This window comes from Apaloderma vittatum, unplaced genomic scaffold (assembly GCF_000703405.1).
Source record: "Apaloderma vittatum isolate BGI_N311 unplaced genomic scaffold, ASM70340v1 scaffold14249, whole genome shotgun sequence".
NCBI lineage: Eukaryota > Metazoa > Chordata > Aves > Trogoniformes > Trogonidae > Apaloderma > Apaloderma vittatum.
Genome location: NW_009737096.1, coordinates 5,185 through 28,190, shown reverse-complemented (window position 1 = coordinate 28,190; position 23,006 = coordinate 5,185). Strand labels below are relative to the sequence as shown.

General features: G+C 48.0%; 1 protein-coding gene across 1 annotated transcript in view; it reads right to left on the bottom strand.

The window, feature by feature from the left end:
• The window catches only part of LOC104279811 (netrin receptor DCC-like), a gene marked incomplete at both ends in the record, with an annotated part of 78,845 nt that overhangs the window by 54,966 nt on the left and 873 nt on the right, over nucleotides 1-23,006 (bottom strand). The window contains 4 exon segments of the mRNA XM_009877226.1: nucleotides 130-268; nucleotides 1,225-1,373; nucleotides 7,777-7,931; nucleotides 11,143-11,299. Coding sequence (XP_009875528.1) covers nucleotides 130-268; nucleotides 1,225-1,373; nucleotides 7,777-7,931; nucleotides 11,143-11,299 — 600 coding nt within the window.

The window sequence follows — 23,006 nt, the reverse complement described above, 5'->3', positions numbered from 1 at the left end:
TGCTGAACCTAATTTCTGCCCCGCCTGTTCAATAACCTCCTCGCTCCGTCGCTGCTTCTTCCGAGAAACGGCAGCCGCAGAAAAAGCCTCGTCCGAGGAATGTGACCCCCTCGTCCCGCGCCCACTCACCGTCTGAAAGCGTCGTGACCGTCACGTCCTCGGTGGAGACGCCGGGGCCGTAGCGGTTGTAGGCGAGGAAGCGCAGGGTGTACTCGGTGAATTTTTTGAGGCCCTCCAGGCGGTACGAGAGCCCATCCACTTCCACGTTCTAAGCACACAGAGAGGAAAAACGGTGAGTTGAGCTCAAAGCCTTCTGGAAGTCGCTAGAAAAAGCGATTCGTAACAGCGACTTCACCGTTCCTGCCCTCGGCTGCGGGACAGAGATTTCAGCACCTCAGTGTTGGGTTTAGTTACTTGAGATGAAGGAGACAAAGTGGTTTTTTTTCCTTTTCTTTTCGTTAAGCCAAAACAAAGGAGAGAAGAAAATAAAGGCCAAGAGTCAAAGGGCAGTTTTGGAGAGAAGCAGCAAGCCAAATAAAGCGAAAAGAGAAAAACGGGTAGAAAAGCTCCCGTAAGGCTACTGAAGCAGCTGCCACACGACTGCTGACGCCTGCGATTATCGCTTGCTCTTGGGTCAGAGAAACGACGCCTCCGCTTTCTCTCCTGCCTTGGTCTTTGTGGAAAAATATCCTCTTCAAGGAGCAGTGTGCCCACAGAGCTCAGCTGCACCTCTAGCAAAGGCCACTTTGTAATGGCCAGCGGGAAGTTTGGGAGCTGTCTGCAACCCGCAGAAAGGAAAGGTGCTCACCTACCACTCTGAGGTAGGATCTCAGACTGCAATTTTTACTCTAAGCATCCAGCAGCCTGGAGCGAAACCGTATCGTTTCTAGCCTAGATTTGTATTATTTTACTCTCCCTTCTTGAAAAAGCGAGGAGAAGCAACGAAACTCACATATTCTACAACGATCTTGCCACGCTTAGGGTTTTGCACGCCAAGGGAGAGCGTAAAGGGCCTTTAAGGGCTCTTGGGCACGATTCTGAAATCTCAGCGTAAGGCTGACGAACGGCTAATGTACAACAGGCTGCCTCCTTCTACCTCCTGAACCCAGTTCGTCCCCGTGGAAATCTATCTGGCTCGATTCGCTCTTTTATCGCTGGTCTGTCTACGCTACACCTACCTAGCAAAGAGGATCTGTCCATCAAATTTTTCACTTTAGAGCTCACCTGCTCTCTCCCAGTCGCCGTCTCCGTACAGAAGAGCCTGTAGCCCTGAACGGGGCCGTTGGCGTAGGCCGGGGGATCCCAGGACACGAGGATTGACGTAGGCGAGGTCGACACAGCCCGGAAGTTTTCCACCGGCCCGGGAACTTGCACTGAACAGAAAGAGAAAAAAGAACGGCGTGAAAATCCCCTTCTCAGATTATTATCCCTTTCTGCAAGTTATTGGCCATCAACTTCATTCCTGGATGTCAGCTTCAGTCGTCTATTAAAGCTACCGTGACCAGAATTACAGCTCCTCCAACAGCCTTCCTGCGTGATTACGTCCCCGTTACGCGCTGTTGTAACTCCGGAGGCGTGCGGTGAGTGGCAAGTGCCCCGACCCCGCTGCTCCCTGGATCCGTCCCTCTCGGAAGGCGTCGGAGAAACACTTCACCAACCCAACGCGAACAGCCTTGGATCACAAGTCATTTCAGCTTTAGATACATTGAACAAAGATTTTTTTTTATTATTATTATTTCTGTCACCCGGCTTTCTTTTCATTCCCTTTCAATATTTCCGACAGGCACTCTAATGTGCTTAAGGTCTCGGTATTTTTCAGCGCGCACAAAGCATTTAATAATCTCTCCTGATCCCCTCTGTCAAATAATCATCGTGGAAATTGGCATTAAGTTTTAAATCTTTTCCTAAACTCTTCTTTTTTCTGAAACGGCAGCAAGAGCCTCGAACTGCTTTACATTCCATTAAAATAAGACGTTAAATCGTGTTTCGGGCTTTTATGGTATTTCTAGAAAAAAAGATCAAGGAGAAGAGGGCAGATAGAGCCATGTCCCATCCTGGCTGCCAACGAACCACACGTGGGACAAGGTGGGAAGCTCTGGCAGGTGAAACACCCCTCAGAAACTTAAAACATCAGGTTGGAAGGGACCAGGAGGATCATTTTTGTATCTCCAGGGTGCGAGTCAAGTCTACGCGGTTTGATTTTGGGGTGGGGAGACCTGAAGGAGCTCCTAGCTTGGAGAACAGCTGCTGGGTAGACCTGGTGGCTTTAAGACCGGTAGTAAACCCGGCAAGATTGATCTGTTGGAGGAGCAGGAGGGAGCAGGATGGAGCAGAAAAGAGCAGGAGGGAGCAGAAAAGAGCAGGATCAAGCAGAAAAGAGCAGGCATCTCCGCCAGCGAAAGAATTTCCTCACTGAGAGACTCTGCTTCTGACCCTGCTCATTCTTCAGTCGCATCCAACCACGCGTCCACGTAGCCAAGCGCCCCTCGAAACCCGCCGGAACGCAACAGCTGCTCTCACGGAGGCTTTCCCGCCCTCCTACCGAGATCTGCTCTTCGCCGTTGTTCAGGTAAACTTCTTATAAGAATAGTTAATAAGAAGCGAGAATAATGCCAGCGCCTAAAATAGGAACGGAGGCGACGACGTCAAAAATGTCGCTTGGCAACTGTCTAAACACCCTAAATCCTCTCTCTCAAACCTGACGTTCTCCATCAGGTTCTGAAACTCTGCTTTCCGCACCCGGGGCCAACCTACCAGGGAGAGGAGCACCCAAACTCCCCCAGCTCGTTACCCCACGAGCACAGAAGCCTTCGGACACGAAGGTAGAGCCCTCAACGCCACCTTGAAGCTGAAGAACGCCCAAAGGATTACGGTCCTTATTCTTTTCTCTCTCCTTCTGGTCTTGATTTTTGCCGCCCGTCATCCAACGCAACCTCCTACCTAACAGCCGCGATACTCGGCGTCCACGCTTTGGATCCTTTCTGGTGGAAGACAGCATTAAACTTCCTCAGGACAGAAGGTTTTCAGAAGGCACAACCACTTATCCCCAATTTTTTTGGGGGGGAAAGGAAGACAACATGCGAATTCTGAGTTAGGCTCCCGTGGTCTCCGGCTCCGCGACATCTCCATCGCAACGCTTTTTCCAAAACCTCTCATCCGAGGGATGCGTTCCTCTCCAGAACGACGTGCAACGATTCAAAGGCTCCCGTTATTACGTTTTGCTCTCTGTTTCAACAGCTGAAGAAATTCTTTACGGGGAGGGTGAGGAAATATTGAAACAGGTTGCCCGGAGAGGTGGTGGAGGCTCCATCCCTGGAGATATTCAAGGTTTGATGAGGCTCTGAGCAACCTGATCGAGTCGAAGATGTTGGACTAAACGACCTTTAAAGGTCTCTTCCAACCCAACGGATTCTCTAATTCTAAGTCTCTTCCATCTCAAAGAGCCTGTTCTGTTCCTACCGAATAAATCCTTGGCCAAAACCGGGTAAAACAGCGGCACGAGAAGCAGCTCGATGACCATACGGGCCCTTCGCGAATCAAGAAACTTCTAAAACTTCAGCACCCGGCATTTTCCCTCCCACGCTCGTGGGACTAACGCAGTTTCTGGGACAACCCCGATTTCGGGGACCAACCTGTCGGCCCTGCTACTCGACTCAGAAAGAGGACGACGATTTCAACCGTTTCCTACGATGATCTTTCGTATTTGTGGCAGGAAAGTCACGAGATTGCAGGAGGAGAAGGAAAGAGTCTACTGCAATAGAGAAAAATCTCTCTCGGAATCAATATTTGTTAAGAATTCACTAAGCTACTTGAAAGCAAATACGGAGCGCAAACACCCGCAGCAAAATAATTCCACCGGTGAAGAAACAGTCTGCTGTCAGCAAGATAAATTCATTTGGAAAACGAGCTTTTGTTCCAAGATCCATTTGCTTCTGGGTGCCCAAACACGCCTGGCGTTCTGGAAAACGAGAGGAAAACCTTTCCAACAGCAGAGCACTTAGGTGAGATGGAACTAAAAAGCAACTCTTGTTGGCTTCACAAGAAATTCAACCTTTTTTTCAGAGGAAAAGCGTCCGGAACGACAGGTTACGGCCATCCTGGACTTCCAGAGGGAGCTTAGATAAATAATTCAATGCTTTTACGTTTCAATTTCCTTCCTGCAAAATGGCACAATGATAGATTTCCTACCCATTCTTTATCTCACCTCTTTGTAGGGACACATTTCTGGGCTAGGAAGGAAAGTGCGGCTAAACCACATCCCTCTTCGCGTGGGGGCCTGATAAATATGGAGATTTCATGCAAGTGGCGCGCCGCCTCGATTTGCATAGTTGATTAAAACAGGCTCACCTGCTCCACATCTTTTTTTTTTTTTGTCTAGATAAAAGTGGCTTTAATTTTCTGCTCCTTCTTGGTGAGTCAGTCAAAGCAAAGTATTTCTGAAAAAGCGACGATGAGGCGACGAGCACTGAATTCTTCATGTCGAAGCGTTACGAGGCGAGCGCCGTCAAAGCTCAGGAATTGAAAACCCCTTCTTTCATTTAGAGCGTCTGGAATATTCGCGCTGAAGCAGATTATTTCCGGTAAACAAGGTCTTTCCAGACATCAAAACATTTGGGGGAAAATGAAAATAATTAAAAAAAAAAAAAAAAGTGACGGTTTTCGCTTGGCAAGAAAAAGCAAAAGCAAAGCCAAAACATCCAGTACTGACATATTTAAAGCAAAACAGCTCTTTTTTCAAGTCAGTTTTAAATTTCTTGCATTGATTTTGGTGCCAGAGTTTCAGCAGTTCTGCCTACTGGTTGAATGAATAATATTGTTCCAGGCTAGAGCGAGACCTCATCCTGCTCCTGAAGCGCAAAGGGAAGTTTTCCTTCCAGAAAAAGTCCAAAAAAAGCCCCTAAAAGAAAAAAAAAAAGTGGATGGGAAGCAAAAAGCAGGAATTGCAAACAGAACCGGCTTTTTCCTTTCAGGTCGGCCCAACATTGGGAAAGGAAGATGCGTCCCGTTAAAATTCCAAGCAGCCGCAAAGCTCCCTCGCGCCACGGAAATTCCTCATAAAATTAAAGAGGCGTGCGAGAACGGCATAAAGCTACCCCAGGGTGCATTTCACCGAGCCATTCCGCAAACGAGGAGGATATTAATGACTCCACGGAACGCGTCTCTCATCTCACCCTTCCGTTGAGCGACGAGAGGAAATTCCCTGCGGAGGCGTGGCTTTTTCTCCTTTCCCAAGTTTGTTGGGACCTGAGGGATGGAGAGCAGGAGGGTCACGTCCCCAGGTCTCAGGAGCTCTGTTAAAACCGATTAAATTCTTGATCTATCCCCAAAAGGGAAATCCCTGCCCCGGAGGAGATGGTTTGACAGAGCCGGGTGTAAGGAGAGAGGAAAAGGAAGGGAGTAGGTTGGAAGAGACCTCAGAACTGATGATTGCTCCATCAAATTGTGGGTTTTGAAGACATCCCTGCCTTCTCGTGCTGTTTCATGTGAGATTCCCTGGCGCTGAGTTCAACTTTCGACTCTATTTTGACGTTTGCGGAAGGGACGTCCGGCGAAAGAGAGCGCGGGTGAAACGTCGCTTGTGTCTTTTTAACGGTTCCCGTGCAACGGCTTCGAGGAATATCGTCTCTGCTGAAAAACTCGTAGTAAAACAACAAAAAAACAACCCTAAAAACTTCAATAGCTTCTGGTGCGATTGCTTTAATGTGGTATCCATGGTGGGTTTTGCTGCTGGTTGTCCCAGCAAGAAAATCCAGTGATAAAAATAAGAAATGACCAAAGGACTGAGGTTAAGATGAGAGAATCGAAATTCCTGACATCTAGGAGGGTACGGATCTTGCTGATCCCCCCCCAAATCTCTAGATTTGCTTCCCAATTTCCTTTTTCAGGGTAATAACCTCCGGGGGGTCCAAGATTTGCTCCTCGGGGGAGACATATGGGCATGCAGCTGGGCTGCTCTTAAGTAGGTGTAGTAACTCTGCCCTGCTTGGGAAGGATAATTAATTATTCTTTATAAACCCTTAAAAGATGTAGAAGTCGAGACGTCGACGCACGCGGAGGAGAGGTGACATCGCGACACCATCGAGCTGCTGCTTCTCCTTCTTCTTCTCTCTCCCTGACTAATAGACCCATCAAGGAGATGCGGATTTATGAAGAATCCGGTTTTAATTCGTAAGAAAAGAAGCGAGAAGGAAGCCGGGAGGGACGATTTCAATCCTCGTGGCGAGAGAAGAGGCTGGGGCCGCGCCAGAGAAGAGGCTGCGCTGCTTCATCCTCTGCTCCCGAGCTGCTCCAACAGCATCTTGAGGAGGCAAAATAATCACTCGCAAAGTCTCCACATGTGGCATGAAAAGATTAGACACGGCTTAAGCAGGCAGGGATTTAAATCCGGGCCGATAATACCGTCGTGAAATTATATAGCATAAAGGGGTTGGCGTTTAGGAAAAAATAATAAAAAAAAAAGGAGAAGGAGGGGTTTGTTAATCTGGGGACAAAAACCTTCGTATAAATCCAGCCCATACATTCGGGATGATTATTTCAAAAAAGCTGCAACTTGTTCCGCTGATCTTTTAAACTGATTACCGGGCGGAACGCGGGCACTTTTCCAAACAGGCCCTGACAGACCTGCATTTCAGATGTCCTTTTTCATCAGCTTTTTCTTCTTCAACAATGCCAGGTTGCGTAACGCTCCCGATATTTTCAAATAACGTGGAAATCCAATTCCTGTGCAGCCGGGGTAATTTATTGTACAACAGTTACAGCGTGTAAAAGACGGCGGCGGCGATGCCGACTGCCTCCCAGGGCCGGAGAGACTTGTTTCCAAATGATAAGATAATTTGGTCAAGGGGAAGAAAGAAAAAAGGGAAAGCAATATTTTTTACTCTGCGCTTCGAGCTTGACACTTGAAGAGAAAGCCTGGAGTTATTAAATAGAAGAGATATTTATTAAATAGAAGAAATATTCCAAAGGTCTACGGTACACGGAGCTGGTAACTCGATGCGTCCAACAGTGATGGCAGGGGGAGGCTTTTTCCTGAGGGAAATGTTATTTTATTTCTCTAACTAAATAAATAAATTAGATATAAAAAAAATACAAACGCAAACGGATACGTGTACGCGCACGTCTAAGCAGCGATAAATTACCGACAGATAAAGGACGCGGAGTTGAAGTTCCTTAATTCCTTATTTTGAAAAGTCTCAGGGTTCACAAGCTGACTTCCAAGAATTATTTTGCTGTTACCTTTGTAAAACCAAAGGGTTTCGAGCAAATCTCGCCTTTCGGCTCAATTTCTGCACGTGGCAACGCGTGACGGCGTAAAAGAGTTTCTGGGCTTCCGTTAAGGATGAGATTTCCCCCCTCGGGCACCTCCATGCTAAGAACCAGACACTAAATCTATTTTTTTCGCGAGTAATTCATTTGGCCTTAAAGAGCTCCAATAAAGCTGCCACCCTCTCCCTGGAACAGCCCTTCCTGGGCCTCCCAAGCGAGAAAAACCACAAGAGGACAACCTCAACTTGAAGGAAATTCTCTCCTTTCTGGAGCTCTGACGCCTTCAAGACATAAAAAGAAGGTTCCACTCGCCCCAAAGATTTATAAATAACGCGTAACGACCAGAAAACGGTCGCTTTTCACCGGTAATAAGCCGAAACGGTCGCTCGGGTGGGAAGTTTTGGGAAGTTCATCGTGTTTCCTGAGGCAAAAGCAACCCCTGGCGTAGCTTTCGCTCGAGTTTGCGCTCTCATTTTTGATATTTATGCTATTATGTCACAAAACACTCACGCTCCGGCTGCGTGGCCACCTTGACGGGCTGCGAGCTCTCTCCCGGTCCCCACTCGTTGTAAGCCACCACGCGGAAGGTGTAAGTCTCCTCCGGTTTCAGGTTGCCCACGGTGAGTTGAAGCGTCCCGGATTGCGAGGTGTTGACCGCCCGTTCCCTTTAAAAAAACAAACCAAAAAAACACCAAAAAAGCACATTTTAAAAGGAGTTTGGCTCGCAAAGCGTTATTTGTAACCCCGTTGAGGCATGTCGGCTTCCCAAAGGCAAGCTGGAGGCTTTGTCTAGAGGTTTAACAAAAAAAAAGGAAAATAGATGGGAAGAAACGGTTGGTTGATGCAGCTCTGAAAACGAGACGCGTGTCGGACTGGAAAATTGCGTTTGGCTCGTAAAATGTGAGCTCCTGGTCCAACCGTCAACCCAACTCTACCACGACCACTAAATTTTATCCTGAAGTGCCCCAGCGACACGTTTTTTGGACATTTCCAGGGATCATCGCCGCCTTGGGCGTTCCAAGGCTTCGTCCCACACGCTTTACATCCTACAGGTCGAGTTTTCCACCTGCTGGATCTAAAGTCTCTTCCGCAAGAGCCGCAGGGCAAGGCAAGACCTTGCAGGTGGCCCAGCTCTAGATATTTCCAGAAAGAAATGACCTAGGAGCTTCTTATTCTCCTGGCACGGAGCTCCTGGCTCACCGGTTTCTGGATTTTATCACCTTTCCATCTGCGGGTTTTGATTTTTATTAACCCGGTCCGGCCCTAAATTAAGAGGCTAAAAATAAAAGACCTTGACTCGAGTCGTCCGCTCGAGCGGGGAGCTTCGATGCAGCATTTCCAGCAACGGGAGATTAGTCAAAAAAAAATAAATAATATAATTACAGCCGCCATCCTTCTCTTAGGTGGGTAACAAATGCTTTTATGATGTTTCAAACACCTTCCTTCGAGGAAGACGCGTCGTGTCAGCGCTCCTTGCCGCGAAACGGACGCCGCTCAGTTTAAACCGGACGGAATTCTACTGCCTCGGGTTCTTCTTTTCCTTTTTTTCCTTCCTGCAAAACCCACGTCAAGTCCTCGACTGGAATAACCAAACCTCGAACCTACGGTGAACAAATCCCCTGGGATATCTTAGAACACTCTGGATCGCTTTTAATCAATTAGAAGGTTTTTTAATTCAATTTAGCTGCCCCTCGACTCACTTCAGCCTGCAAGATGCTCAACCAAGAGTTTATTATTTTCTTTATTTTTTCTTTTCCCCGTACAATCAGAGAATTTAATTCCATTTACCGGGGAAAACGGTTGCTAAGAGTCAGTTTAAAAACGAGAGCTACAAATCACGACGTTCCAAACTAAAAACCATCAAGTATTTTGGGGCTTTGCGTCTCGTCTGAAATATTAAAAATATATAGAGAGACAGATAAAGATTTCTCTTGATTTATAAATAAATAGAGCAAATTTTTTATGGGGAATCCTCACCAGCAAGGCAGAATTCACTTAAAACCACGCACAAGTAATTAAAAATGTCTCGAGATTACGTTTGAGGAGATTTTCCCGGCTTGAGAGCGAGCGAATCAACAAAATCAAACGTCTCCCGCTCCGCGGTGCCTAAAACGCAACCGCAGAAATACCAAAATATATTTATAAATCCAGTTTTAACTTTTACGGGGACACAAGAGACGCCGGAGCCGCGCCTCCGCCCTCGCGGCACGCCCCGTCGCTAAGAGCTTCCACCGGTAAAACGAGCAAGAACAGCAAAAACGCCACATTTTTCATCTTTTTGGGTCGCATTAGTATAAAAAAAGTTGTTTTTTTCAGCCAGCCTCTATTTCTGCTCATCACCAGCGGGGCTATTATCAGCAAATAAAAAGACTCTTCCAAACCCAAACTTTCAGCTCAACTGCGCCGAGCGCGGGCGATCTTTGACAGGGCTGAGCCGAACAAAAAATAAAAGAAATAAATCCCACTTACGAGTTCAAAAGACGGGAAGGACTCGACTCGTTTTTTGCGGGCGGGCGGTCGCCTTCCTCCCGACTCGCAGTAATTTCTCTGACAGCGCCTTCACGTCCCCGGGGTTAATGTCAAATCCATTATTTTTTAATTTTTTTTTTCTGCAAGGAGCTCTTTTTGGAGAAAGATCGCGTAAACAATAAACAATCCCGAGCTTTTTCCTCGAAGGAAAACCCCGCTAAGTTTGCCTCGCGGTCCGTCTGCAAGTTTGCAAGACACTCCGCTGGTGCTATCGTGAGTCTCTACGATGGGATTTTTTTATTTTATTTTTTATTTGTTGTTTTAACACAGAGCCGAGTCTTTCGCAGAAGCTACTTGGGGACTAAGGCACCTTTCTGGTACTCAGGGCTTTGAGCCGCATCCATTCTGGATGAAAAATTATTTCGAAACGCGAGGGAACCCTTTTGACATCTTTTTTTTCCACCGCCAGTTAAAGGCTTGAAATAAAAAGACGAGTATTTTCTCCTCGCCACCCCAGCGAGGTGTCGTTCTCGTTTCACACACGCCGGCCGTCTCGCTCCTCTGCCGTCTCGCCTCTCTCCTCACGGAGGAATTAGCGGAAAATTGTCTGAGCTGTGACATAAACCCAAGAAAAACCTGGCGCCCTCCCCTCTGGTTTTGCCACAAACTCTCCCCTCCGCCGCCGTTTCTCCCACAAGGGAGTGACACCCTGTCGCAGAAGGCGCTCGCCTCCAGCCGCCGGCTTTCCGAAACGCCAACTCCAATTTGAGTGCTTTCTTTTAGGGAGGAACAAGTGATTTTCACACTCTCAGCCCCAGCGCTTTGGGTGTCGCGTCTTCACCCGGACCAGCTGGCTGCACGTCTCTAACCTCTCGCAGCAGGTCCCAACGTCTACAACCATCAAAAAACCCCTCATTTATAGAATCATTCTGGTTGGAAAAGACCTTTAAGGGCATCGAGTCCAACCGTTCATCTAGGGCCATCAAGTCTACCCTGCTCCCTGGTTGCCCTCAAAGCCTTGACGCCGCCTGAGCTGCTCTTAAAAGCGGTCGTCCTCGCCGGTTAATTAGGGCTGAATTAATTCTCCTCTGCCAGCGGGGAAGAGAAGGTGAAAGGTAAAAGAGGAAAACGAAAGGCAAAACCCGGAGCTGACGATACTTCACGTTGAGACGGTCAAGTAGGAGCTGGAAGAGGGAAGATCCGCAGACGTGGCCGTCAACGCTCTTAGACAAACGTTGCCGTGCTGTCCACAAAAATATATTATTTAAAAAGCATTTCTAGTGTCACACTTACCCCAGGGAGACGCAGCCAAGGTTGAGAACCGGTTGCGAGATCCTTCCGAAGACCTCAAGCCCGCTCGGGACAATCCCACCCGTGGAAGAAGAGAGCCGCGATGTCACCGCCTACCTGTTGACTCCATCCCTGGCGAAGAAGACCGTGTACGTCTGGACGCTGCCTCGGGCTTCCGCGGGCGGGCGCCAGCTGAGCCGGACAAATCGGCTGGAGACCAAGACAGGGACCACATCTCGGGGGGCAGAGGGGAGGACACTGGCACTTGGGACAGCTGGAGGGGAAGGAGAGGAGGCAGTCAGAGAGGCCGGCGACATGAGGGTGGCGGGAGGCGCCGTGGAAGCCACGGCTGAGGCGTCGCGGGGCCGAGGTGGCACGGAGGAAGCGTGAAAAACGGGGATGGGGGGGGAGGAAAGAAAAAGAAACAAAAAAACCTAAGGTAAAATCACACCTTAAAATACACCATCGTTCTGAAAGCGAACGCACAGAACTTGAGTATCCTCCCGACACCTGGAAACTCTCGTCCGGTACGACACGCTCCTACGCTGCTGGGTTGATCTCGCGTGCCCCAAGCAGCCAAAATGTTTCTTTAACCTCACAAACAAGCAATAACCACCCACTCGAAGCCTATTAGGAAGAGCAGAAACCACCCAGGGTGCTTCGAGACGCACCTTGCTCTATTTTCCGTTACTGCGCATCTTTTTGGGTCACTCCCTGTGCTGCAAATTGTATTAGTAGCGTTAATTTACTGTGAGATCGTTAACTAAAGAGTTTATGAAGAGCAGCTTCACGTAAAAAGAGTGACAATCACCTACTCCCAGCGTAGAATTTTCTTCGTTACCCCTAAATTATTCTCAAAAGCCGTTAACACCGCCATTGTTAAGAACAAATATTACCTCTCACGTACTGCCAAAGCCCCGAGGGAATTTAAGAATTTCCCAGAATTTCCACAGTAACGACGCGTCGAGAGAAAAAAAATAACATTAAGCCACACTCTGAGCTCTTCTTGGCCGTTATTTGCGCCGAGATTGCGTTTAGCACCCTCAGTCACGGGCTGCTGAGCTAAATAATGTGCAAAAACGAGGCCGAACGATTAATTCCGTGTATATTTCTGTTCCGACGACGCGATTCTTTCGCTTCGCGCTCCAGAGCGAGGAGGTTTGGGTGTCTGGTCTAGCCTAGATGTTGACTTGGGGATTCTAAGCTCATCGTTGTCTCCTAACGAGGTGACTTCGGATACGCGGGCGTCGCAAAATGAAGACACCTACTTAACGCCGAGCCCGAAGAGCTACTCTACTCACATGTGGAATAAACATCCGAAATCCGGAGGTGGAGCCGCACCCTTGGGGGATGCTACGTGCGATGCCAGCGGTGATGATAGCAGAGAAAAAAAAGAGCAGCACGACGGGGATGAACGCTCCGGTCCACTAAAGGTGTTTCGCTCCAGCTTTCGGGAAACTCCGTCGAGCTCTCCCCACCAAAAGCAATTTCGTTTGATTGTTGCCGGCAGCGAACAGCCCAATGTACACGGTACAATATAGAGAGACACATAACCCGAAATTATCTCGGCGAGTGGCGGCTGAAATCCCTCAATCTCGCAGACAACTCCCCAAGATCAATCCACCGCTGGTTAAACCGTCTTCATCGGAGCCTGACAGGCTCTGATTTGCGCCCGACGGGGTTGATATTAAACTCCTCGTGTCTTTTCTGGCGAAGAAGCGTCGACCGCTGGGCAAAGCGAGCGTAAAACTTCGTTGTCTGCCCCGTGCAGGATCGACTACCATCAACAGAGACGGGCGGAACTCGAGGGTTGGAGCCAAACCCAGTTCAGGAGTTAAAATTTTGCTGCTGCACAGCAAAACAGGGACCTCCGTGGCGATAAAATGATTTGAAAAACTTAATTATTCCTCCAAACTTAAGAAACCCAAGCAAAGTGAAGCAACAAAACACTCAACGCGGCTAAATGAGGTACTGCTCGCTATTTTCTGTCCGTAGTTTCTATTCCTTAGGCACCTACTTCTTGGCACACAACACCTACCACCTCTCTTACCCTGCTCCTATCGACGAAATTTTTATTTTTCATCGCATTTTTCACGGGCCTGAATCACGTCGTTCCTCAGGCAGGCGACGGAAGGGAAAAAACTCCTCCCTCACATCACTCGACACAGAAATCAACGCGTAAATAAAGCGAGCAAGGTGAATAAAGCGAGTAAAGTGAAACGCTCAGGTCTTCGAGAAAGAAAAATATCAAGAGAGACTAAGAGGTCTTTTTCCATCTTGCCCAGGCGTCACGACTACTTCGCTGATGTAGGAATTCCATCGGTTCAGTCGCTTCCAATTTCCTACCTGGTCCAGCGTTTTCTTGGAAGAAATGCTGCCGCATCCAAGTCGAAAACTAGTGAAGAAGCAAAATCATCCAGGAGCTGGAAAACTCAGGACTCGGATGGCGACGGACACGAGAGAGGCAAAACATTGAAGGGCGTCTCGTCGTTAACTCGCCCTGCAGGGTCCAATGAGTTTGAGAAGAGAAATTACGGCTGAGGCCAGACTGAAGCACAGACCCTGCCTGGTCCTACGCAGAGATTCAAGGCAAAATTTCATTTTCCATTCACCGCCGGAACGGCCAGACACAAAAATGGTAGAAGCTCTTAACGCCTAAACCCAAAGAAGTGAAGCTTAGATTGAAATCCCTGCACAAAATCGCAAATTTGGCCGTTTGCTGTTTTTAACGTCAATTTTTAAGGAAGGAAAAATTCACGTTCATCCCACCGGCTTGGATTTTCCACCCTTGACGGCACTTTGGCCAATCCTAACCCATCTCTCGAGAGCTTAGGACTCCAACCAAGATGCGAGTCTACAGGAAAGCAGGCTCTGAATTAAAATCAGTAACCAAACGAGTTAAAATTGTACTTAAGAGGATTCCCACCCTGAGAGAATCAGCACCAATCTAGAAAAAGCCCATTAAGAAAGCTCAACGTGCTGCCATGGGGTGGGGGAAAAAAATAATTTGATTTTAGTGCCCCACCTTTGCGAAAAATTCTCTACAAAAAGAGCGCTCGCATGGGTTGAGCGTTAACTCCGCGACCGTTATCACTGAGAGAATTCCGGAGTTTCTTAAGGGAAGTTTTTTGATTTTTTTTTTGTCCCCAGGATATTGAATTTGGAGATAAAAGGGCAGAAAGCAGCAGAATTCATCTACACCTTAACGAAACTCACCGGGCCCCATTAGAAAAGCAGTTACTCCGAGACAACAAGCGTGATATTTATAGCGGCGAGCGGCGATACTAATAGTTGTAACGTTATCTACTTGGCCGTAAAAAGAATTATAGATAATAGTGGCAGTTACGGGCCCGTTTTAAAAATCGCTGCCTCGCTGCCCTTCTCTCTCTTCCATCCCTGCGATTTTCCATCTGTTTGGGTGCGATTTCGAGCCGCCCACGCGGATTTTATACGGGGTGGGGGGACTGAAAGGGGAAAATATTTCAGTATTTTAGTCAGAACTTAATTTTGTCGCCAAAAAACGGAGAGAGATGGGGCTGCCGAGATACCTGGGACAACTGCGTCTTCTCAACTTTGACAAATATTAAGAGATAATTCAGATTTGACTAGAGTTAAGTTGGTTTTTTTTAATTTTAAGAACACAATCCTCTGTTCCTTGCAGCCTGGGTTTGAAATGTTGCTCGCTCGCTTTTTTCTCCTGGATGAGGCTTTGAAATAAAAGAGCAGAAAAATTGGAGAGAGAATTCTTCCTTTTGAAATATTAAACGCAATCTTGTTTGGAACTGTAATGATAAATAAAAATAAAAGCAAGCAAGCTGCTGGGGTTACAGCTCCTCGTCATGTAACAAGATAGACTTAAATTAAGTTTCTAATTGTCAGGGCACTTTAAATAATTAAATAGTACGACACAGCACGGGAGGGTGTATTTTCATTGTGTAATAACAGCCCGGGATTCATTATTCACAATAATTATGATTATTAGTCTTGCAAGTTTTACGTTGCTCCCTCGGAAAACTCCAAGATTGATTGCACAAGGAAAAGAGAATTTAGAATAACACAGTTAATTCGCTTTTAGTTGGTTACACTCCCCTCCTCAGCGGAGGGAATAGTCCAATACGCAAAAGGAGAAAACCCAAACTCTTGAATAAATAAAATAAAATAAAAAATTAAGTCTTCTCCAGTTCGCTTCAGGGATAGCTCGGTATTTCTTCGGCCTGAAGTCAAGCAAGGGCAAGCTCCTCGCGGTTTCTGAAGGCACAAAGCGGGCTCACCGAAACCTCGGCAGAATTAAAAACGACGGCAGAGCGTTTGATGTCGGAGGGATTAACGACGACGCCCTTACTGCTAACGAACCGCGCGCACGGCGCGAATCCTTCGCCAGCGACGGGGCTCTCCGCGCTCCACCTTATTATTCAGAGCCAGGTTTTCCCGTCTGGAGAAGAAATTTGAGATGAAGGAGGCACACGCGCGCGTCTCCGCATTCGGATGAGCCTGAGACTTTTCCAAGTTTCTTCAAGGAGAAAAGGAGAAGGAGCTGCTGCCTGGAGCTCGGGGGGAATCCCCGGGCAGAACAAGGCTCCATCATCTCTGTCAAAATGAGGAACTTAGATGACCCCGTTGTTACCAACAACCAGCCCCAGATCAAGTCTTCAGGTGGACTCGATGATCTTCAAGGTCTTCTCCAACCTTCGGTGGCCAAAAGGCGAGGCAAAACGGGGAGGAAATTTGCAGTTTTCAGGATTTAAAATGGAAATTCTCTGGCTAAGAGTATAACGGAATTCGCTTCAGCTAAAGACTTCACAGTTCTGAGCATGAGTGGGGTTTTTTTTGGCTTCCAAAATGAGACTAACCTTTTCATGTTTTATTTACAAAGAGAAGCAAATTACTCAGGCTCTGAGGAAGGAGAAAGCAGTCAACGCTGCCGAAAGCAGTCAAAAACTCGGAGAACTTAAAATCTTTTTACGGATCTCGCTGGGAAAAAACTGAATTCCGTACGTCTGTCCAATAAAGGGGATGTACAGGTAATTCAAGACCTATAAATAAGCTTTTATCGTGCGCTGTCATGTAAAAACGTGCTCGGAAATATCTTCCTTCAGTAACCTGCTCACCTGAGGAGCAGATTTGAGACATGGTGACAGCTCAGTGACGGTGTCCTGCAGCTCATTCCTCATCTTTTCCCAACAGTTTACGTCGATCTCATTGACTAAATACAACTAGGGTGAAGAAGAAAACAAGCAAAGGCGCAGAAAAGCTATTTAGGAACGATTCCAGAGAAAAATGAGCCCCAAATTAACATTTCCGGTAAACAAAACGAATAAGAAATGAGGAAAAAAGAAAAAAAAAAAGAACAAATTCCCATCCATGATTGGAAACCAATTTGCACAGCTCCGCCGCGCTGCTTTCTAAGCAGCAAATTAGAGGGTTGCGAGAACACAAAATCAAAAACCCAAGCACAGAAATCGTGAAGAAAACCTGCAAAAAATCAAGGTGAACGCCAGTCACGGGGTTAAGGAGCGGCAGCACAGGTTCACGTCGCCGGAACGCTTCTTTTTTCCATTTTTCCCCTCCGTCAAGACACTTAAAAATCCCTTCACGTCTATTCTGCTCGGCTGCAAGTCAACGAACCAGCTTCTTTGGCTGAATTTGTGAATCCAACCAGAAGCGTAATCAAGCGGAGGGGCCCATGGAAACCTACAGCTCTGAGCCGAGCGACGCCAAGGCCCGAGTTCCTCCGCGCGGCAGCGATTCGGCGCTGATCTGCACGCAAATAAATCCACCAGGAGGTACCAGGCTTCATCTCCATCACGGTGCTGCCATACAACTCTTGGGTTTTTTTATTTACCTCCAAGTTTTCCACTTCCTCAACCGACGACGTACCCTCGACTCGCTCCAGGTGGTCGTAGAGAAGAGCCAACGTCGTTTCGCTTTGAACCACCTGCTAATTTACGCGACGAGTTTGAGAAGCGAAATTACGGCTGAGGCCAGACTGAAGCACAGACCCTGCCTGGTCCTAAGCAGAGATTCAAGGCAAAATTTCATTTTTCATTCACCGCCGGAATGGCCAGACACAAAAATGGTAGAAGCCCTTAACGCCTAAACCCAAAGAAGTGAAGCTTAGATTGAAATCCCTGCAAGAAATCGCAAATTTGGCCGTTTGCAGTTTTTTAACTTCAATTTTTAAGGAAGGAAAAATTCACGTTCATCCCACCGGCTTGGATTTTCCACCCTTGACGGCCCTTTGGCCAATTCTAACCCATCTCTTGAGAGCTTAGGACTCCAATGAAGATGCGAGTCTATAGGAAAGCAGGCTCTGAATTAAAATCAACGACTTGAAATCAGTGATTAAGGGGATCCCCACCCTGAGAGAATCAGTGCCAATCTAGAAAAAGCCCATTAAGAAAGCTCAAAGCGCTGCCACGGGGCGGGGAAAAAAAAGAGTTGATTTTAGCGCCCCGTCTTTGTGAAAAATTACCTGGAGAGGAGCGCTCACATGAGCTGAGCGTTAACGCCGTGGCCGTTATCACTGAAAGAATTTACTGGTATGTTACAGGTTTCTTAAAGGAGTTGGTTCTCCGGGTAACGCTGGCAAACGTTTGGACTAGATGACCCCTAGAGGTCCCTTCCAACTGCAAGGAGTCCGTGATTCGCTCCTCTCACGCGACGCGTGGACAGAGGAGAAGCGTCGGTGAGCTCGACAACCCACCTGTTGTACTTTACGTACCCCTTGTAAACCTACAAACAGCTTTGACAGCACGTAACGTCAAATGTTTGCTCTCCTTTCCTCAGGAAGAGCTGGAGAAAACTGCAAACCCCTCAGCGTAGCTACAACCGCTCGGACTTACGTGACATTCCCTGAATGAAAAACCGACGCGGTTTCCGAGTCGTACATGCAAACCCAGCTGAAAAATAAAGTAAAATAATAAAAATGGTAGGGCTTGCTTAATGCAAACCGCTCCTTCGAGCGGTTTTCTGCTTTACGGATTGGGCTTGCTTTCTGGGGTCGTGGGGGCGATGTAAGAAACGGCGGGCAGACAAACCGCCTCCGGCACGACTCGCGAGCAGACCAAAGAGCCCATTCAAACGGTGCTCACACTCGAATAATTCTCCCAAGTCTGGCGTGACAGTCCCAAAAAATAAAGGGTTAGAAGAGAAAATAAGCCGAGAGTGATAAGAAAAGAACCTCTCTAGAGCAGGAAAACCTCTCTCTGTTTTCCAGCTTGGAGAGTTCACGCTGAACCGGCGAGGCGAAGCAAAAAACCCGCCGCTACAGGGCTGGCAACGGCAACACAGAACTTATTAAAGGTGCAAGAGAGTAGTTTGGATACTCAAGGTGTAGAGCAGATTAAGGTTATGACCAGCTTCGGAAGGGTCACCACAACCTCCCCTCGTGGGATGATAAGTCGAGGGGGGCGTCATCATCCTACGAGGCCAATTTTTAAGCCGTTAAGCAGATGCGTGATGTTCAACGGTTGACTCTTCCCATCACCCCAAAACAGCTTTTTTTCCAGCAACTTGAACAAGTCTCCAGATTAAATTGCACAATTTATTTCCCCGATGCGGGAAAGTCTTAAAACCCAGAGTCGGCGAGAGGTTTGAAGCGTTAAGAATCATAGAATCGTTCAGGTTGGGGAAAAAATGTTGGGATCATCGAGTCCGACCATGAACCCTGCTCGACAAAGCTCACTCCTAAACCATTTAGCCCAACGCCACATCTAAACGACATTCAAACACCTTCAGGGACGGGGACTTAACTCCTCCCCGGGCAGCCTATTCCAACGTCTGGCTACTCTCGCTGTGAACATTTTTTCTTTCCTACTGTCGAGTCGAAACCTCCTCCGTTGCAGCTGGAACTCGGGAGAAGGGCAGGGCAGCAACGCGTCGCGGCGACGCCAAACCCACCGATTTTGAGCGCTCGAGCCGCGCGGAAACGTAAAGCTAAACCATTATCTCCTCGAGAAAAAGCGTCGCGGCCGTTTTCTTTCCTTCTTTTTCCCCCGGCGTTCTTTTTCCTCTTTAGCGATTCTCCCGTGGCTTCGTCGCCGTTTCCAAGGCGACAGACGGGAAGCAGGAGCGAAGGCGAATCTTTCATCTGGGAGGGGGATGATGGGAATGGATGAGGGAGTTTGAGCAAGGTCAGGCATTTACCGCTGAATACAAATCTGTCACGCCTAATAGATGAAGCTCTTTAGTTTCCCAGCGACTCGGGCTGCTCCCGGCATCCAAGGAGAAAATAAAAAAGACGCTCGAGCATGAATGCCAATCAGCTGGGGCTGGCAACAATGATGGATATACAAGTGCCCCAGCAGCTGGCCCGGGCTTGGCCACGGATGAAAGGAGAAATTAAATAGGTGTCAATAATTAGAGAAGGTCAGGATCTAAATCCCCGACTACTAAATATATTTTAATCACCCTGGGCGGCGCAGGCGAGAAGTTATTAAGCCAGGAGGCTCAAGAGGCCTCGACCCGGCAGGCTTCAGCATAAAAACCCCCAAAATTGGTTTCGAGGCGGTGTTATTAAGCAGGTCAGAAAAATATCTTCATTGGGGGAGATCAGCAGGTTGATTTTTCCCTTTTTACCAAAGTCAGGCTCTCGTTTCTTCGAACAATTCCCAGAAAGCATCCAACCTCACCTGGTTCTCCCATTCCTTATCCAATTCCTATTTCTTTCCAAGCTTAAGAGCTGCGACAGATGCTTCAAAAAGCCTTCTCCCTTCTCCCATGCCACTCGAGCAGGGAAATTTTGCTTTCCTCATCTCAAAATACGGTTTCATCCGCCGACAGCTGTTGCCACCCGAAGGACACACGTTAACTTTCGGCAAGGAAAACCCCGCCGACCGTCGCGATGAAACTGTTCGCATCTCCTAACTCTTGAGCAGGGCTCGGGGAAATTCAGCGGAGAAACATGGGAATTCCTTGCACCTCGTCTTTGCTCTAACTCCCATTTTTTTCCGGAGGCGGGAGCTCCACGGATATGAAAGGAAACGACCCGGGAACACCTCTCGCCTCCAAATCCGCCGCAGGATTAGGACACCTCTGGTGGGATTAAAGGCTCAAATCCCATTAGGCAGAAAGCGCTGCCGGCGCGATTCTGAGGGAAACAGAATTACCTTCAAGAATTTCCAAGAAGCAGGCGCAGGGGAAAGCGAAATCCTTCAAAGGGAAAAACGTGATGAACTCAAAAGAAGAAAAATATTAAATTAATATCCTACACACGGAAACGAAGCACTTGCTAAGCGCCGTCAGCTCGATTTTTTCTACCTAATGAAACCTTTCCAGAATTCACTTGTACCATTGCGAGGAAAACCACAGTAGATACAGAAATTGCACCTCAGCTCCGCGCCGGCGGTACCGGCTTGCCGCCTTCTGCAAATTGCTGTTTGTGGTCTGAAAGCAGAAGCACCTGAGGCCAACAGGACCGTTAAATAATCATCTTTATGAGGCCGGAGCAGGAGAAATCCGGGGCCCGGCAGCCCGACCCCTTGGCTGGCAGTGCGGGGAATGCTGCGCCAGCTATCCCAGCACCGAAAATTCTGGTTTTTTTTTAACGCAGCACGAGTAAATTCGACAGGATTGATTTCAGAGGACGTGCTGCAGGCCAGCAAAGGGTAATATTTGCTGGCTGCTCGCCTTGGTCCTCCGTTCTTTAGAGAAAGAGGGTGTTTTCGGAACAAATAATGGTTCTCAGCGCTTCCGAGCCGCCCTCTCCCCAGCCCAGGGAAAGGAAGAGCAAGGCGAGAACGCTGCTGAATATAAATAGGAGCAAAAAGCACATTATAATTACAAATCTGGCTATCCAATGCACGGCTCTAAACCCTGAACTGATGGGCTGACACCATCATTCCAAGCCAGACACCAATTACAATTACAGGGAGCCAAGGCCACCGAGCCAGGCAGGGGAAGGGGCGGATGAAAGATGCGCCGGCTCGACGATTGAGCTCCCAAACTTCCAAGAAAGAGCCTTCCACTCGAGCTAAATAATTCATGTTTCAACAAGGGGCTTGAAATTATTCCTCACTGGGGGTGGGGGAGGCCTGGGAGAGAAGGAAGAGACGGAGGAGAGGAAGGGGGAGAGCATGAGAAGCCCGTTTTGGTTTGGCTTTTCCTCCCCTGTCACTCAGAGATGACATTTGCGTTCCCAGAAGAAATGTCCTCGCTCCCTTCCTTCAGGCTTTGCTTAGGAGTAATTATACTTTTGGCCCCTCGTTGCTCTCTGCTCCCCACAGATGTAAATAAATACGCAAACTGACAAAGTCCTACCAGGTCTGAATCGACATCAGAAGGAAAAGAAATGAGAAATAAATCATCAGCTTCGCCCCCGAGCCCGCACTCGGCGGTGTCAGAAGGCAGGAGCGCTGCTTTGATCTTAACAAGGGACCGTCTGCTCCTAAACTCGAAACTGCTGCGAAAAAAATCAATGGGTGAGCTCATTACATAAATCCATATTAAACTATTTAGGCCGTATTTAACACTAGAACAAGGAGAGGCACGGGGAATTAAATGGATTTTTAAGCCCAGGTGGCCAAGCGCCAAAGTTCATCCTTCCTCCGACGATTCTTTCCCCAGACCCAGCTTTCGGGACGCTGAAAAATTAACTTTTGGCGCACAAAAGGATGGCAAAGCTAAAATCTTCTATTAGCTGAGCCGTGGGTGCGAAGGAAATCCATATTTTCTCGTCTGCGGAGCGATATCCCGTGCACGTGCTCCTTGGGTCGCCCTGTACGACTGGCCCTAAGTACGAATAAACCCCAAATTAATCTCTTGAGCAGCTCCCTCGACAGGGCCACGTGCAAGGGGGTTATTTTTATTTTAAGACCAGACCAAGCAGCTCTAAAAGCACCGGTCTCTGGGAGAAAGTATCTTTCCTAAGATTCCTCTAGCAAGGGATTTATTGCAGCTAATAATTATCCTACTACAACCACGGGTCGATTATTTCTGGGCTGGAAAAAACAAATCCCTTCACGCGTCTCATGAATATCTGAAGGATGGAGCCGGGAGAAGCAACCAGCATAAAAGAAAATAAGTGTCTGGGAGTTCTTTACGGGAAGATTTTCCTCCGGGACACTCTCCTCATCTTGAAGTTGCCCGCGTCCATCACTCACCGGTCTCTCTTCATTTTCTAGGTGTGCAAATAACAGGTTTTACGGAGCTATAAAAACCAGGCAGCCAAGAGCTCTTTCATCTGCTCGTTGGCGCGGAGAATTTGTTTTCTGGCGCGCGGAGCCAGAAGGACGGAGCGGTGGCTTTAGTCCTGCTCGAGAGGATCAGATATTCTCAGAAATCCATCGCCCTCCAGCGTAACGTGTGTATCGCAGAGCACCTGCCATCACTTATTTCAGAGGAACTGGTAAGTACAACACCTCTCCAGTCATCTTCTCGTATTTTTTAGGGAGCCCGTTGACTTTTTAAAGCCTAAAATAGTTTGGGGCATCCTACAGCCCCAGCTGGAACACTCCAAGCGGAAGCTATCGCGTGTGAGAGCTCACAGCCCGTCGTGGCTTCATATAACTCAAGTGCACGGACTGAAAGGGAGATTTAAAAGAAAAAAAAACACAAAAAACACCCCCCCCAAACTAAAGGGACTGCGCGTGGAGGGCACAAAATTCTAGGGTGCGAGCTCTCAGGCTGGTTAACCGATCCCGTCTCACCCGAGCAAACCAGATTCTGTTCCTCCCAGCCCGTACGGGTGAGCGAACGACGCTTCGGCGCCTTCCCTTCCCCTCCTCTTACCACCCACGAGAAGCCGCAGCCCCAGCGCAGGTCGTTAATCATTTCCGAGCCAACAACTTGGAAAGGCTTTTATCTCCCCTTTTTACGTATCGTCTCGCTTCAGATGAAGACGTCTTTCCCGCTACTTAAAAACCCACGCGCCGTCAAACCAAACAGCTATTAATTTCAGGGCAACACAAAAAAACCCACCTTCTCTCAGCACCTTCCCACCTCACTTTTTTGAATATCCCGCTGACAAACTTTCTTCCTCTTCT